Raw genomic sequence first — 18,971 nt, 5'->3', positions numbered from 1 at the left:
ATTATTATTATTATTATTATTATTATTATTATTATTATTATTATTATTATTATCCCACCCCTCTGTGCATCTGGAGTGAAAGATACAGTTGTGGCCAGTTGTTTTGATAGCTTGCTAGATAGTACACAGAAAAGAAGCATGGAGCGCATCAATACTAGCAACCCTGGGAAATATAATCATACTCTTGGGAGAAAAACCCTAGTAGTTAGTTAGGATGCTGAAAGCCAGAGCCTCCAAGGTGAATTTTGAAAAGTGTTACCTGTTCCACATACAGGGCCTGATAAATATGTATTGTATGGATGAGATTATTGTCCTGAGTGGAAGGATTTAGATTTGTCAGGCAGTGGGGATGTTTGGGGACAACCTGAGCCAGTACAAAACAAATAGGTCTGGTTGAATCCCAGTGAAAACAACCCGCTTGCTCTTGATAGCGGAAAGGTTGCACAGCAGCTTTTAAATTAATCTCTGGGGGAGAAAGCTGTCAGGAGCTGGGGAGCATCTGGTTTGGAACAATTCATCCCAAAGTGATAAGGGCAAAAATGTTATTCATCGAGAAGGTGAAAGGGTAGAGCTTGGCAATGCAGGGGGACATAACAACTTGTTTAAAGAAGCAGCAACCATTGGAGAAGCAAGTTGTGGGTAGGTCTTTTACTAGAAGCCTTTGAAGCAAGATGGGAAACTGAAGTCCAAAACACACTGCAGAAATAATCCAGTTCGATACTGCTCTAAGTGTCCTGGCTTCATGCTAGGGAATCCTGGGAATTGTAGTTTATTTTGCACCATTGCTCTCCAACAGTGAAGGCTAAATATGTCTCACAAACCTACAGTTCCCAGAATTCCCTAGCATTGAACTGGAGCAGTTAAAGTGGTCTGAAACTGGATTATATCTGCAGTGTGTTCTGGGCCTGGAATGCCATTCTGGGAAGAAGGATACTGGATTAATTGGCAACCTGGTTTGATTCAGTAAAGTTCTAATGTTCTTAAGCCTATTCAGATAAGAAGATGGCATATGCAGTAGGAATATAGCAACCTTCAGTTATGCTGAGTAGTTAAGAAGTACAAATTAATTACAATGCTGATGGAAATTCATATTATCTGCGAAAGAGGAAAGCCAGAAATTATGTCAATATTATAGGGTTTTTTTGTGGCCATGTTCTAGAAGAGTTTATTCCTCACGTTTTGCCAGCATCTGTGACATTCTCTGAAGATGCAAGCCGCGGAGTCCAACTAGAAGTTCAGTTACTCATCCATTGTGCAAGTCATCACCTATCAGAATTTAATTGCGGCTGCACTAGGTTTTGCTACTTTATATGTTCCTGAAAGCAGGAAGGAAACAAAATACTGTTCTGAACATCCTGGATGTTAGTGGAGTCACACAGGGTCACACAGTATATTGTATATACCCCACACACCTCCATGCCACCATTCTCTGAAGATGCCAGCCACAGAGGCAAGCGGAACAGCAGAAATAAATTCTTCCAGAACACGGCCACATAGCTCAAAAGACTCACAAAAAACTATGTTTGTGGAGTATTGGCAAAATAAGCTCGATGCGTAGATCTCTATAGTACAGACACTGAAAAAGTACATGTTCCACCAGTTCTGTTTGACCAGAATCACAGGGGCAGTGATTCAGGATGGAAGTGAAACCTGAGGACCGAAAATGGCGGGCCACCGTACATCGTATTGAAAGAGAATTGCTAGTTTCGGAGGCTTCAAGGCATGCCAGTTCTTCATTTCTGCTCATTTTTCTTCCTCTGAGGCAGTCCAAGAGAGAGGTGGGAATGCAAAAATGACACTGGGGCTGCATGTGACCCATAGCTATGAGGTTCACAGTGATGCGGTTCACACTCCTGGTTTAGATCCACAGACAGAGAATTGGGAATTCATCCAGGCTGTTATATACACAGATATGATCCTGAGAACCTCATGGGATGGTGGCTCAGAGATTTAGTGCTGGAGATTGGCAAGAGGAGGGATTTGATAGAACACCTCTAGAGGATTGCACTGTAGTCATCAGGGTTTAACATTTATAAAGTCTGCTGCATAACAGAGTTAGTACTCAAGAGGTTTATAATCCTTTTGGAAAGGGATTGCAGTCTGAATTGTGCTCCCTCCCATATATATAAGCAGTAGAGTCAGGCATGGGGTGAAGAAGGAAATACGCCAAACACATTAGATTCACAAATCAGTATTTTATCTTTACTGGAGATACTGTGTTTTACCTTATCTCCTGTGATTTGAATCTTAATATGCTATTCCTGTTTTCTCTGTTAGTTTGATTTGCTCATCATTATTTAGAGCATGTTCAGATGAGATTACCTGTATATAGATAAGAGTGAGGACCAAGGTAAAATAAATTCGACAACATCAGCAAAGAACCATCTTTATCTTGATGCAATAGACTTAAAGAAAACTGTTGGCCTTGTTTACAGAGGCTTTTGTGGTAGCAGCTGCAAAGCCACTCAGAACTTTGATTCTTCCATTTGTAGGCGAGGAGGAACGTCTGCTATTTTAGGAAATACGGAAAGTACATCATTTACCGTTGTATTGACTTGGTCTCCATTCCCTTAACAACCATTGATTTTCCTTCTTTGTGTTTTAAATGGATCTGAAATACTTCCTTCTAAACAATACTTTTACAGTGGTTTTTATCAGTCTCCTGGTGAAGTTGGTTTTGTAGGCTTTCTTCCAAGGTAGAAATTAAATGTTCTTTCAGACCTTTTGTATTCAGTGTTTTCCTGAAGTAGCCCATCACATTCTTCAAAGATATAGCTGTATTAGTTTGTAAAATCAGTACAGTATGTAGAGAGATCTTGTAGCACCTTTGAGACAAACTGAAAGAAAGAATTGGCAACATGAGTCTATAAAAGCTCAGGCTGCCAACATCTTTCAGTTGGTCTCAAAGGTCCTACAAGATCTTCCCACATACCATCACATTCTTGTTACCATGAGAAATGAAAGGATATACACTCTGTGTGATATTTCCACAATATTCTGTTGTCTTGGTTTGGCTTCTCTGCCTTTTCATGGCATCTCAGCCTGTGGCCTTAAACATTTGGTCAGTTTAGTGTCTAGCAAGCTGTCATTTTCTCCATCAAGCGCTTCAGCTCTCTGTCTTCTCACCTTCAAAGAAGGTGAACTCCTAATGAAACAACACTGCATCCATCTAAGGATTTGGATCCGCTTTTCACTCCTCCTTTTAAAATCACTTTTTAATAGCTGGAAGAAGTTTAATGAAGATCTTACAGTCCTTCCCATCATGAGGAGGTCCATTTTAACTTTAGCAGGAGCTCGGTTGTGACTACGATGTAGACTTGGCACAGACTTTAAGAGAGTTTTGCATTTTGTAAAACAAAGTAAAGCAATACATTATGAACTAAAGCAAACCGATGTTTACATGCTGTTGAGTTTGATCCTTATGGGACTGAGTCTATGTGCCCAGATGGTTTGCTTTTGAGGTTTTCTGGTTGTTTCTATCTTGAGATTGTAGGACGGAGTCTTATTTGCTTAGAAACAGATGTGAGACCACAGGCCCTGTGATATGACAAGATTTCATTATGCGTAGGAAAGAGATTTGCCATCTTTTGGCCAAGAATTTCACAAAGTAGGCCTTTCTTCCAACCACCTCACTCCTTACTATATTATCTGTCTTTTTACTCCCTGAATATTCATTTGTGGCTTTGTAGTTGCTGTTATATGCATTCAGGTTGTTTCCGATGTATGGCAACCCTCTCATGGAGTTTTCTGGGCTGAGAATGTGTGAATTATCCAAGTTCACCCAGTGGGTTTCCATGGCCAAGAAAGGAATCAAACCCTGGTCTCCAAGAGTCGTAGTCCAATGCTCAAACCATGATGCCATGCTGGACTAAAACTTCTGTCTCCAGTGTAAACAGATCCCTGAGACCTGAAAATGAAAACTAGTTTAACTAATGTGAGTTGATTTTTAATGCAGACATCATTACATTTGGTATATCAGTCAGTCAGTCAGTCAATCGTTTTATTGCAATCCGTGACCATATTAAATGACCATATTCCAAAATTCATATGATTACATAAAATACATACATATTATGAACATTAATTAGTAAGATACACAGCAACAACGGCTACAACATTCTTGTTGATATAGTTGGGGTTTTATTAATGGGGTCAGCAAGCAGATGCTGTCAGTAAGCTGACTCTAGGGAAGAAAACCCCAAAAGACAGAAGGAAGATAGTTTGAAAGGAAGAAATGAGTGGAGATGTAGGTAGTCTGACAAACAGAGATGCCTGAAAGGAAACTAGGAAGGTGCACAAATATGGCCAAGTTCTTGCAGGAACCTCAGAGGAAATCTGTATATCCAGGCCAGGGAGAAAGAATGGATTAGCCAAAAGGGCAACATTATCTCTCTCCTGCTCTCTGAAACCTTACCTACCACAGATGGATCCAGTGTGCAAGCTGGAAGCTCTCAGCTGGCATCCCTAGCAGACCTTAGTACCCAACTGTTTGCTTGCAAACAGCTGGTATAACCAAAGGGGTACCTTTTGGTGAGAGCTTTGAAAAGGCATGTGCTTGGAGGATTCTTGGAATAGTCATCCAAAGAAATAATTTTCTAGGCTCTGATTCATAGCATCTTGGTGCGAACAAGTGTGCATTTTCTTATTAAAACCCACACAGAATGCAGGCGTGGGAGCCTTTGCTTAAAGCTGATTGTTGTTTCCAAAGTTTCATTCGAAAGACAGCAAACTGTTCCCTCCGCGCCAGAAACTAGAATTCTGAAAACTAGTGTTTCTTCCTGATTTTTAAAATTTCTTCAAATGATGCTGTGACACGCTCAGCACCCTAGAAATGTAGCAGCTATAATATTTCTATAGTGTGTATATTTTCAGGATCTTCTCTACATCTCCTTCCCTTCATCTCCCCTCTTCCCTTCATTCTGCATTGGCTGGAACCTGGGTAGCATATGGTCGATATAGCAAATATATCAGCCAGTGTATTCCTTTAATTATGGCGCTGAAGCAATGTTTTCCCATATCCATTTTCTCTTCCCTGCACCTTACATTCTGAATTTGATTTACATTTGGTAGTTCATTCCTTTGGCAGTCAATATGCCTTTAGCAGTGGAGGAAATAATACAGGTGACCTGTTAAACTGAAAGCTTGCCAGCCTGCTATGGCTTGTTTGGTTGTGTACAGTGTGGCTGGCTGAGAGATTAATTGACTCCCTTATTTGCAGAGTTCATTTGGGTTTGGGCTTGAACCAGTATTCTGACTTACTCCAGCCAGCAAATGCCGTCAGGAAACAAATGAGAAGATGGAAGTTGGCATGAGAAGCTGGAAGCGGTCCCACTCCCTCTTCTGCAGCATCTGCTTCTACAGTATTTCTGACATACGCCTGTGCAGCCTTTCCTTAAAGTCCTCAGGCAAAAGAGAGTTCACTGCTGGATATCCGAGCCAGACCTTTCTTACTGTTGAAAAACAGAGTTAGGATATAAAATGTATGTCTCTGTGTATATGTGCACAACTTTGGCAACTGAAGAAGGCAGAAGCCGAAACATTTTGCTCTTCAGTGTGTGTGTGTAAATAAATGAACAAATACTGAAATATATAATTTAATATATACTGAAAGGTATAATAAATCCCTAAAGCAATCAGTTATTCAGATAGTCCAAACCGATAAAGAAGCAATATGGGAGAAGGTCCATAAGGTTTAAATCAATTGTTGAAAGAAAATAGATGGCCCAAGATCTTCATACTTAGAAGAGGCTAGATCTGTTTTGACTATCAGTCTTCATCAGTGTCCAGTGAAATTGCTATCTTCTCCAATACAGTATTTCCTCCAGACAAAAGGATGAAGTGTTGGTAAAAAGAAACGACATAGTCATATTTATCTTTGAAGTATACATATTCACAAAGAAAGAACGCCAGTATGTATTTACCAACACTAGAGTTTAACTTTTTTCAAAATAGGAATGGCACTTCTCCTTCACTCCTGATAACCTGATGTCCAAATGCAGAGACTTTGTTTATATAGTGGGCCCATTGGTATCCACTGGGATTTGGTTCTAGAACCCCCCATAGATACCAAATTTGCGGATATCCAAGTCCCATTAAATACAGTGGCACAGTAAAACGGTGTCCCTTATGTAAAATGGCAAAATCAGGGTCTGCTTTTTGGAATGTATATATTTTTTTGAATATTTTCAAGCCATGGATGCTTGAATCCATGGATAAAATATCCATGGATATGGAGGGATGACAGTATAGTAACACTTCTGCCCAGCCTCCAGACCCCATCCATCATCAATCACTGTTTCTTGAATCAAGGTGCAAACTTAAAGTTATTGAACCCTGCACATAGGATTTGGTTTCTCCTCACCATCATCGCCACATTCCTTGGGACACACTGCAGTTGTCTCATGTCCCCCTTAAAGAGTCCCCATAACTGGATATATCTGACCCAACACGGAATAGATGAGGTTATTACCTTCTATTCTCTTGCTAGCCCTACCTGTAGTACTCTCTCTCTTTCCTGACGTAGTTCTCTTAATTTTTAGACTTATATAGTGGAGATTTTTCTAGGCTTAGAAAGTCAGATTGATCAAAGGTAAACACCAGGGAGAAAAATCAGAACAGAGTAAGTTAATAGATAAACATTAGTAGCTGGTCCATAAGGATTGTTGAAAGAGAAAGAGTTCATTAAGGTAAGTAATCTCATTGTTGGCAATTCACAGGGAGAACAACTGACCCCTGCTGAAGAAGGTGGGCAAGCGGTAGGGGCATCGGTTAAGGGAAGGTCTGATCATCTGTACATAAATTTCACCTTTGGCGAATTGGAGCAATAAAATTTGCTGTGCTGAGTTTCTTTTCAAGCTAATTAGCGAGTCCCTGATGAGGCATGTCAAGTTTGTTGGCTGCATCAGGGTCATTTTTTCCCTGACAGCTGCGGGGAATAGGTTGAGTTTTCTCCATCTCACCTCTATTACTGTCTTTAACTCAGCTACACAATGTGGCTGAAAGCACTCACCTTTTAAAGTGGATAATAGTCATTAATGTGTAGAAATTGCATGCAGAGAAGAGCCCTTTGAGATCGACTTCTGCAGATCCCAGAGTGCGATTTGAAGGCTTTGTGGAAGCTGAAGCAGTTTTGGCTCTAGACAGTTCTTGACCGGGAGGTTGCTTGGGATACATTTATGTAATGCTTTCAAGTCCCAGCGTGGTATAAAATAAATATCAAGCACTATTTTTTTCCCTTTCCAACAGGCGACAAAGGCTCACATCAAGCTCAACACTAAGAAGCTGTACCAAGCAGATGGCTATTCGGTGAAGGAGCTGTTAAAGATCACGTCTGTGCTTTACAATGCCATGAAGTCCAAAGGGATGGAGGCCACAACTGTGGATGAAGAGGACGCAGGCAAATTCAAATTTGACCTTGGCTCAAAAGTATGGGACCTCATGCCTTTTTAAAGAAAATCTGCCTCATGATATTTGCATCCTTTTGGGAGACCAAAGCCCTTTAGCTGCACCCTTTTCCTGTGAAGTGGATTTATTTTGCAAGAGTGCCTTGCAAAGAATACCTTAAAGAACATAATTGAATTAAGGATTTCCCACCTTCTGGTCCATTGTTTTAACCACTATTTGATCCTGCCTTTTATTGGGAAGATGAGACGTACAGTATTTTCTCCTCATCTGGAATAAAGGGATCAAGTGAAATTCTACAATTGGGCTAGTTTTCTGCTTCCATGGTGGTTAGAAGAAACCAGTAGCTTCAGTCACAGTCTCTGTGGTATATTAAACACCTCCATCCTCTTCCCTTAAGGATTCATGGCAATGCAGTACATCACACAACCAAGTGTTTCTGTACTGAGTCATTAGGCAAATAGTTGGCAGATGGCAGGACCCAATGGAAGCAACTGTTTCGTGCTGTATACGTTTTTTTATTCTAATTATTTTCTGCTTCTAGTTTCTTGAAGGCATATTGCAATCTACCGTAGTTGTTAGCTAATGATTTGCAATGTATACCCATTCTAAACAGAAATTGTTTTCATGTTTGAGGTTGCAAGTCCTGCCATTTGTGGCTTAATACCCTTGGTTCCAGGATGCACCATGGATACCAAAATCTGTGGATGCTCAAGTCCCATTAAATATAATGGCAAAATGATGCCCCTTATATCTAATGCTTTTTGGAATTTATACTTTTTGGGAATATTTTCAAGCTGTGGATGCTTGAATCTGTGGATAAAAAAAAAATCATGGATAAGGAGTGCCAACTGTACTGACTTTAATTCAGCACTGACCACAATGTTATGAAACTTGTTATCCATTCAGATTCCATTTTCTTGTAACTGTCAAGCAGTTATTGAAATAATTTTCGTTTCTCCTAGGGTTTCTTTTTTTAGCTTTAATATATTAAACGGTATTAATTGATATCAGTGAATTATTTTATTTATTTATTTATTTAGTTTAACTGTATCGGCTATTCTTAAAACGGATTTGTCTTTATGAACTGAACTGTATTATTGTTGCATCTTTATTTATGCTGATAATTTTAGGTATGTGTGGAATTTTTAAATACATGTCACTGGTTTAATCTGCTTCAAAAGTCATTTGCTTAAGAAAACAAAAAACAAAACTGCACAGGATACTCCTAGCATCTACTTTACATGTCTCTGTTTGTGAGAGTGACCCAGTTTTCAATGAAAACGGTCCGTCTTCCCTCTCCTTTGTTTTTGGGGAAGCATCACTTTATTACCAAAAGGTTGTTAAAACTCTAGGTTACCACTCTTCCTTCCTGTTTGGCCATTGCTTGATATCTTAGGCATCCCTTCCTACCCTGTCAAAGAAACCGTACATCACATGGTTGAGATCTATTAATGGGGCAACCAAGCTTTGCAGCTAAATTATGCCCATTTCCCAACCTTTCTTCCTTCTTCCCTCCTGCTGCACCAGCTTCTTTCAGACTTGTAACCTCATTCCTTGGCTGGGCTTTCCTCACAGTCTGCACCCTTTGGAGTAGACGTCTCCTAGATCCTATGGCAATGATGGCAGTAGTGATGTCCCCTTCATCTCAGGTTGGGTGTGAAACTTTCAAGCACTCTTCTGCCATAAAGATCCAGTACCTTAAGGCAAAAAGTTGTGCACTCGGCCTGAAATGACAGTACCTTGTTTAACGTCTGGGGAATAATTGGCAGTTGCCCACGGAGACCGGGAGAGTTGCAAATTTCAAAATTGTGCTAGGCTTCTTCCCAAATTTGACACCTCTCTCATGCTTGTTTTCCTTCTTCGGTGTGAAACTGTCTTTTCCTCATGTTGAGTTTCTTGAGAAAAGGCTATTGGGGATGGCTGCTGCATGTCATTAACTCAAAAAGACTTCTCCCACTTCAGGAATTATTAGTTCTTGTGAATGTAAACATTCCAGACATTGTTAGAGTTTAATGTTTCTGATATTAATGCATCCTTTATTGTATTGTTAACGTATTGTTTATAGTTTTTTTAAATTGTTTTCAGTAGAAATATGTTCCTCCTCTCCCTATTCCACCCTCATGGGTCTTTTTGTGGAAGACACTAAAGCTCTTCTTCTGGTGTTTGTTTAGATTGGAGATTTGAAGACTGCCAGGCAGCTCGCTTCAGAAATCACTTCGAAAGGAGCATCTCTGTATGATTTACTGGGCAAAGAAGTGGAATTAAGGGTAAGTCAGGAAAGGGAACTTGCAGGGACTAGAAAAAACTTTTGGTTCATCAATCTCTGTGCTGTAACTTTCTGAGTGTAATGTTTCTAGACTTTTGAAGCTCCATCTCGGACTGATTCCTTAAAAAAAGAAAAAACAGCTATGTGAACTTCAGCTTTCCTTGTTTCTCAGCCGTCTACAATTCTTGCTTCATCCATTTTTCCCCATCAATTTCCCTTTCCTTTCATGAATTCCTAGGTCTTGATCATTTCTCCCTGACATTTGTCTTTCCATTTTTTCCCCATCCAGCTTCTCTTTCAGTCCTTCTGGTTTATTAAGGAATTCGTGGTGATGAAACAAGTGGGATGGAGACTAGATGGAAACTAGATGGGATGGAGACTAGATGGACTACATGATGGAAAACTTGGAGCAGGGCTCACTGAACTTCGACTGGAGTCCAGTGAAACCAACTCATGGCAACGGTGGGAGCGAAGAAATAATTCTTCTCTGCTACCATTGCTCCTGTGCAGGGTCATCCAGTGGAGAAGTCTTTAGTGTTCAAGAGCCTGTTATGCTTCGGCTCACAAGAAGAGAATGCATGGCACTGAACATCCCTCTGGGAATGATTTCCATGATATTTTGCTTGGGGAGGGAAGCTCAAGTCTACTCTGACTTGGATGCTGTAGTTGATGCCATTCCATAGGTGGAACGTTTGTTCCTGCTTGTCCCATGTTATTGGATACATTTCAGTTTGTGTTCAGCCTGAGGATGTGGGCAGGATGCTTGGCGAAGTGAGAGCCAGTGCATATAATAATAATAATAATAATAATAATAATAATAATAAGTTTTATTTATATACCGCCCAATCACTGGGAATCCGAGCGGTTTACAACAGAGGGGATAATAGACGGTTCCCTGCCCTCAGGCTTATAATCTAAAAGACACAACACAAAAGGAGAAGGGAATGGTGAGGGGGGGAGGGAATCAGGTCCAGTATTCTTCTCTCCCTCTGAGGCCTGGACCAAAGCAGATGGACCGGAGGGAGGGCTCTTCTTCTTCAGGCTAGCCCTGATGGAGCTGGGCCAGCCTATTCTCTCCCTCACAGGCTGAAGGATGACAGTTATGGAGAGAAGGGGCCTCTTTCTTCAGGGTAGCCCTGATGGAACTGGGCCAGCCTACTCTCTCCCTCAGAGGACGAAAGATGACAGTTAGGGAGGGAGGAGCCTCTTTCTTCAGGCCAGCCCCTGATGGAACTGGGCCAGCCTTCTCTCTCCCTCAGAGGCCGAAAGATGACAGTTAGGGAGGGAGGAGCCTCCTTCTTCAGGCTAGCCCCTGATGGAACATATGTTTTGAATCTGTGCCTGTCCTTACTTATAAAAGAGCGGGTGGGCGGGCGACTGGCTGAGTGGGTAAAAGAAGTGGTGAATTTTTCATTATTGCAACAAAGGGCTATGGCCTGCGTAAAAGAAGCAGTGGTAAGAGTCTTACAGAAATTGTGAAAGCACAATTTTTTCTATATTCTGACCAAATCATTGCTTTGGGGAATGTGGATGGCTTTGGGAGAAGCAGTGTCTGTGGGCCTAATAATGAAAATCAAGGATGAGTGTTCCAGGTGAAAAATCAACCAGCAAGTCTTTAGTTGGTAGTGCCTCTTAACATTGTACATTCCAGCAGGGAATGTGATGTCCTGGAGTTTGAATGCTTCATACCATTAATGCCTGATGCAGTAGAAGCTACTTTTTGCAATGATTTTTCTATTGTGGTGAAAATAGTTGGTCGATTGACCTTGCTGTTGCCTGCCTCAGAGAGAATGCCTCCGGTTTCTGCCTCATTAGGGCCAGCAAGGATGTCTGAAAGGGAAGGTACAAAGCCTTTGTGAAGATCACTTATGTGCAGATCTCTCAAGGAAGTATGAGACAGTCCTTTCATGCCCCATTCCTAATGATCTCTAGTTTTTGCTTTTTTGGCAATTAGTTGAAACTGAGAAGTGCAGCTCTGATTTTAATGTTCAGCTGCCATTGTTCTTGGTAGAATCTGGGTAGACTTCTAGTAGCGTTAGCTGGTCAATGTTAGAATCATGGGAATTAGTCATGCTACCAGAATTGTGGTATTTTACGGTGGGTAGTATGTGTATTGGCAGTGATCGTGCAAATATTAAGGATTCCTGCAGTACCCCAACTATTTAATGAAGATCCCTGTCAGTGAAGACCAGGCAAAAGTACTTCACTGTAATACTGTATATACTCGACTATAAGTCGACCTCATGTATATGTGGAGGGCAGGTTTTGGGGCCAAAACTATGGATTTTGCTATGACCCATGGATAAGTCAGTGGTAAAGCTTTGGAGCATATAGCAAAGGATCTAAAGGATGAAGCAAAGCAAAACAATGTCAAAGAACTTATGAAATTCCAGCAGGCATAACTCTCTGTGCTTACTTTGTGTGGATGAGAGAGTAGAGATGGTCAGTGTTTCCAGGACAGATTATACTCTTGCTTTTCACTAGAGGATGATTCCTTTTTTAATATCAGAGTTAAGATACAGTACTTACATCAACCCATGGATAAGTCAACTCAGCTTTTTTGGGTCAATTTTTTTCACCTAAATTTCTAGACTTATACATGAGTATATACAGTAGTTGCTCCAGATGTGTATAAAGCAAGCACTCAGTAATAGAAAGAGAAAAGAAATGTATGACAGTGAGCTAACTGTACAGTGGTACCTCGGGATACGAAATACCCAGGTTACGAAATTTTCGGGATACGAAAAAATCCCATAGGGAATTATTGTTTCGGGTTACGAATGTTTTTTCGGGTTACGAAAAAACTTTTGGTGCTTTTTTCGGCTTTTTCGCACGGAATCGCGGCTTTTCCCCATTAGCGCCTATGGCAATTCGGCTTACGAAGGCTTTTCGGGTTACGAAAGCGGCCGCGTTACGAATTAATTTCGTAACCCGAGGCACCACTGTATTACCTACCACGTATTAACCCAAGATACTGAAAATCTAGCCTATTCCAATCAATCAATCAATCAATCAATCAATTTTATTTACAGTCTTTGACCAAACCTATTCCAATGTGCTTAAGCCACATCCTGAGGTCTTTAAAAGGGGAAGTCACTCAAAGTTAGAGCACTTGTTATGTATACAGAAGACCCAGCTTGAGGTCAGCTACATGGAATTTGAATCTGTGTTTCTCCAACACAGGTACTAATTCTCCATCCAGCCTTTATTTAGCACTTTTGAACTGTCAAACTGTACCATACATGTTACTTAACTACTTCTGGCAGCAGAAATGGGAAACATTTGGTCCTCAAGTTGATAGGACCTACAATGCCCATCTGATCTACCCAGCATAAATACTGTAAAGGGACCGGGAGAGCAAAAGTCCAAAATAGAAGGAGGTCCAAAAATTCCCACCACAACAGCAAGGCAACTCATAGAATCATAGAGTTGGAAGAGACCATAGGAACAGAATTGGAGAGTTTCTTTATAAGCATGTGTTTATAAGCAGATCTGTGTATCTGTAGGTTTGACTGAGGAGGACTGACTTGGGTAGCTTGCATACTCCAGTTGGGTATGAGATGGTTCTCTGTGTTCTACCTTTATGTGTTTCTTTTCCATTTGAACAATTGGGGTACTCTAAAAAGCATTATGCACTTAAGGGGGGGAAATGGTAGCTCATTATTAGTTGAGCTCTGAAATAAATTCCTGTACCATCGTCATAAAAGAGTAGCAAATGAAACCTTTTCTGATAGTGAGAAAATGCCTGCCTTCTAGAGAAGATATTTCTGCAGTTCCGAAGAGGTAGAAGAATACCAGTTGCAGACCACTGGAAGGGCGCCTTGTGATTCTCAAAGCCTCTGGCATTTACCTTTATTCACAGGTATGAATGCCTTGCGGTGTCTTATAGTATGCACTAGATATGTCATAGGATAGCTTGAGGGGAGGGGAAAGTATAGAGCCTCCCTCACTTTCAAAGCCTTGATGTTTCAATAAACTTTCCTTTACACAAAAATCCACGTCAAGCATGACATTGTCTGAGAATGGGGACAAAAAAGGAGTTCCTGAGACCATACAGTAAAATAGCATCTGGCATGATTATCAAGGAGCTCTTAGAATCTTAAAATCTTGGAGTTAGAAGGGACCCCAAGGGTTATCCATTCTAGCCTCTATCTAGTCCAGGGATGTTTTTCATTAGACAAACTTTATATAGTCAGAAGAAAGTAACAAAGGCTCAGATCTTTTTGGGTCAGTCCCTTGGACCTTTCCTTCCCAGTACCAAATATGTATGGGTTAAAAAATTTCTAACCATCTTAGCACTTTCTATCTGTCAAAAGCCAGGAGGTTGTATAAGCAGATTCCTGCTGAGAAAACGCCTTGCTTCGACATGCCAAGGTCTTGGACACAGCAGGCATCGATACCAAGAATCTGAAACATCTTTCAAAGCAAAGACATGCATATTTTTTTTTAAGAAAGTGAGAATTCCTAGACAAAACGTAGTAGCAACTGTGGCTGTTAACCAGCAAGACTATAGTCTATGTTAATGTAACAAGGTATTACAAATAAAACAGGAGAATATATTGTGCATTTCCGTTGTCCAATAAAGGTATCACTGTTTGGTGGATTTTTGTTTGAATTTGCTAAATGGCCAAAACAGCTGCCCCTACATGTTGTTCAGACAAAGTCCCGATTGAAACAGGATGCTTTTTATAGGCCCTATACAGACATCCAAAATAAAGCTGCTTCAAGTCACTTTGGAGGTATGATATTTCAATGATGCATGCATCCTAAAAATCTGAAAGCTGCACAAAAGCTGCACTCCAGTCCTTAGGACTGGAGCGTGACTTTGGTTCGCCTTCTGGACTCATAGGACGCATGTATCATTTAAACAGCATACCTCCAAAGTGACTTGAAGCAGCTTTGTTTTGGCTGTCTGTAACAGGCCATAGACTTTCTTAGAGTCCTTGATGGCCAGCCTGCATGAGCCAGGTCAATCCAGAGCCTGCGAAGACTTCACTGTTGGAAAAACTTGACTGCTGGAAAGTCTTCACTGTGGTATTTCTAATAGAACAGCATGCGGGAGCAACTTTGGGAAGTTTCCTGATGCTAGTCCTGTTGGCAGCTGTCACTAGATTCATTTATTAGGCAGCTAATTCCAGAGCGCAAGCTGTGTTGGCCCATTGCAGTGCAATCTTCAGTGATCTAGAGAGGTGTTTCTCATGCCATCTGATGTGAGGACTGGAATTTTTCCCAGTGTATCAGACACCAGTAGGATATTTGTACCATTGACTACTCTAGTGCCGGTCATAGATCTTAATAATAATGATTGATTGATTGATTGATTGATTATAATGTTTTATTTCTTTCCTGGAAAGGTTCTGCACACCAGCAGCCAGTATTGTACAGACTGGCACAAGTCCACAGACACATAATTTGTGCAGCATAGATCTAGAGCCTGTTTTGCAACAACAGACATAGGTCCTGATCCGCACATGCTTATGTCACAAAACTTGATTCATCTTTAAGGTGTCGAAAACAATTTCTTAATTTTCCCCTGGGCTCAAGCTTTCTTTTGAATATACAGAAGGTGATGCACCAGGATTTGCTTCTGCGTTATCTGGGAAATAGCCTCCGTGGTCTGTTTTGTGTAAGCAGAACTAGTGATTTCTCATTGCTATTGCATTATGTACTTGTAATGTATGTTTCTGAACAGGAGCCATTCAATAACAAATGTTGTGACTGTGCGGGTGGTAGACTGGGAGTTTTATCCTTAATGGCATTAAGCATTGGGCTGTAGCAGAGGAAGGTAAGGATCATCTCTGTTCCATAATAGCAGTTCAATTGGGTTCTTCTCCCTGCTGTGACCAAGCCAGCAGGTTATTATAACAATGCCTTTTTAATATTAAGAATTGATGTCTGAGAAAGTTTTTTCTTCTTTCCACATTGCTTCCTTTTCTTTGTTTCTTTTCTGACATGCCTTGTAGATTGCAAGCCTGCAGGGCAGGAACTGTCTTGTGTATTCTGTATTGGATGGTCTAGGAGTCTCTATTCATAGTAATAACTGTTCTAGTACTATTGCGGTTGGCTTCACAAACTATTATGAAAACATGCAAGCACCTGTAAGAGTGAGCAGTTTCATGACTCTACATGATGGTATGGTTGAACCTTCCAAATGCAAAATATGTAATTAAACTTGATTCTACATCTGTTGCCTTTTCTGGCTTGCCGTCTTTCCTACAAAACTAATGAGAGCTCCAGCAAGCCTTTTAGAAGGTGAGGTACAGTTCTCTTGCCATTCAGCGTCGTATTTACAATGTGCATGGACTGAGTGGTTTGACTTCAAAGATGCCAACTGGAATATGGCAGCCGAAAGAAGGAGAGAATGGGATGAATGTACAACAAACAGTCAAGAAGAAAACAAACCAGTTTCTTCTCTATGAATAAGATAGATGATATGCTTTTAAGGACTTTGAGGATATGAAGGATCAGTTCATAGCAGCCATATATGAAGGGGCACTCCTGGATGGCAGATCGTGACATCCTCAGTATCCAACAGAGAGGCTTTGTCTTCAGGAAGAATACACTTTTAGGGATGCTATGTGTGACTTCCTTGTCTTAGCACAAGTTATCCGTGGACACCTGCTGCCAGTATAAATATGAGTGGATTTTGGTAACAGCCTGCTCTTTGATGGAGAAACAGGCACCCAGCTGTGCTGGCTCTTTCCTTCCACTCAGTCACCAGATGACCATAAAGTAGAGTATGACCTGTATTGAAAGCAAACATGTCAGCGCGCCTGGCAATTTTATCAAGGAGCAGGGAGGTTGGCATACAATACGAAATTATGTTTTGAGATTTGAGTGTTTCTTAAACCTCTTGGCAATGGAAACAAAACAATGTAGGCACGAAAGAGCCATTGTGAGTCACTTATAAAGAAGTTTTTCCTGGAACAGCACAGGCATGCTAGCTACACTTTGCTGCTGCTCCTGGACCCTTTGTAAAGTCTGAAAGCAGGAAAAAGCCTTTTGGTCATCTTTTCAAATTAGAGAGCCTTGAATTAGACTGGATCCATACCTGCAAAGTAATTCATTCTTACATCGAGCCTGGTCTTGTTTGAACACATGATGTTCTTCTGATTTCACAGTGGAAAAACTTCTTTTAGGTGACATTACATGGAGCAGAGGAACATATGTGAGTCCTAAGGTAATTGCCCTGCTATGTCCTGGTAACTTCCCAGGTATACATGCCATTGAGTGGGAGGGCACATGGGTGATAAGAATGATGGGAAAACTAAAGATTATTGGTTTATATGGCTATGCAGATATACGGATACCTACATGCATGGCGGGAATAAAAAACAACCCACAGCCACTGTAAGTTGGGTGACTGAAAATTATCACATTGAATATGTGAACATGGTAGAAGCGCCCTTTTGTACCAAGGAGACTTCAGGATGGGGAAACTGTGTGAATTGTAAGACCAGTTTGGGTTTAGTTTAAAACAGGTTAGCATTAATAGGGTCAAACCAGGGCAGGATAGTGAACATGAACCTTGTGTGGATCTAGCCTAACTCAAAGAGGACAACTGTAAACCACTTTGGTGTGTGTGCTTCTTGCAGTAGAAGGCCTTTGCCTCTGCAGAATATTTTCCTTTGAAATGCAAGGCCTTATGTGGGGGGAAAAAGCTTGTACAGTTGGCCCTCCACGTTTGCAGCTTTCACTTTTGTGGATTTGATTTTCTGCGTCTTTGATTAATATGTTTTCTCTAGGTCCTCCAGCACAACCCTGCCAGAGGTTCCTAGAGAAAACATGTCTCTAGGCATTTGTGGCTAGAGCATGTGCATGACTCCAGCATGGTCAGCGTCTGGCAGATGCTGATGACAGAGTTGCATTGCAGAACCTGGAGATTCCTAGAGAGGTATTCTTTCAAGTAAAAAGAATAGTGTGTTGTTGTTATTATTATTATTATTATTATTATTATTATTATTAAACTTTATTTCTATAGTGCTGTAATTATTTGCACAGAGGTCCTTCACCCCTAACCCCAGCGAATGAAGAGGGACCACTGTACTTAATTTTGAAAATCATATTTTAAACATAAATCCTCTGTCACAAGTATTTCCATGATTTCTCTTTGTGCTCAAATAAATAAATACATGAATAAAATTTAGCCTGAGTGGGATAGGGGTCTCTGCGTAGGAAGGAAAGGCAACGAGGAAAGAGGCTACTTAACCATGTTTGGCTCATTAGTTCCTAAATAAAACATTACTCCCCAACTGCAGTCTCTTTTTCCTCTCTTTCCCTCTAATGATTGAACTAAACAGCATTGCTTGCATATATGATAGCGGGGCTAGCAGACATACAGAGGTTTCACCTCTCATCAACAACATGTAGCTTCTTATGTCCTTTCTATGTTTTGTTCAGAGTCTTCTCTCATTAGATCTTACCTCCTGTCCTATTTTTTTCCTACCTATCCCACCCTTCATTACTTTGCTGTTTGCAATCTACAGCGTAACCACTCAAATCCTGACCTTTAGCTTCTTGGCTTTCTAACCTTCTCCTATCTGATTGCTTTTGCACTCATTTGACGTTACTGCAAGCATTCAATTGCGGTCTTCTTCATTCTCCCAGCAAACGGATTGTTTTATGGACATTTCGTGATTTCATCATTGCTCAGCTAATTTGTCTTTGAATGAAATGTTTCTTTCTGTTTGGCTACAGATAGCGTCCTTTTGCTTTTGCTCCTGGTTTCAGTCCAGAGTTATTCGTGGTTCTCAGTCAGTTAGACCTAGTTCTGCAATTCCATTCTTTGCATAACATTTGAATTTTCTGTTGTTGTTCTTGTTGTTCCCTCTTCAATTCTGAACCTTTTTGTATATATAAAAAAACCCACACACTGGTGCACTTTCAGCATCCCACACTGTCTGTACCTTTGTCTACATTGTCTTCAAAATATTCCTTTAATTTTTTTAGCATCCCTTAACAATTTTCATTTTGAAGTATAGACTCATCTAGCCTCCAATTATTGAAATTCAAGTCATTTCCAACTTATGGCAACCCTAAGGCAAAAACCTATCATGGAGTTTTCTTGACAAGATTTGTTCAGAGGAGGTTTCACATTGCCTAAGGCTGAGAGCATGCAACTTGCCCAAGGAGACTTTTCCCCCTTTCAAACATAACGACATTGAGTTATTAACAATTTAAGGACATTAATAATTTAATTCAAAGATATAGCCGTGTTTGTTTGTAGAATCAGTATGGAGAGATCTTGACACTCACAGAAAGAAAGAAGTCGGCAGCATGAGCTTTCGTAGACTTCAGTCTC

At 40.6% G+C, this 18,971-nt stretch overlaps 1 protein-coding gene across 4 annotated transcripts in view; it reads left to right on the top strand.

Moving 5' to 3' along the window:
- CLUAP1 (clusterin associated protein 1) overlaps positions 1 to 18,971 on the top strand; it is a 77,586-nt gene that overhangs the window by 34,500 nt on the left and 24,115 nt on the right. For all 4 annotated transcript variants that reach the window (XM_042437620.1, XM_042437618.1, XM_042437619.1 and 1 more), the window contains 2 exons: positions 7,246 to 7,425; positions 9,576 to 9,671. In XM_042437620.1, coding sequence (XP_042293554.1) covers positions 7,246 to 7,425; positions 9,576 to 9,671 — 276 coding nt within the window. The remainder of the gene's footprint in view (positions 1 to 7,245; positions 7,426 to 9,575; positions 9,672 to 18,971) is intronic.

This window comes from Sceloporus undulatus, chromosome 8 (genome assembly GCF_019175285.1).
Source record: "Sceloporus undulatus isolate JIND9_A2432 ecotype Alabama chromosome 8, SceUnd_v1.1, whole genome shotgun sequence".
Taxonomy (NCBI): Eukaryota; Metazoa; Chordata; class Lepidosauria; order Squamata; family Phrynosomatidae; genus Sceloporus; species Sceloporus undulatus.
This window is presented reverse-complemented; position numbering and strand designations above follow the sequence as displayed.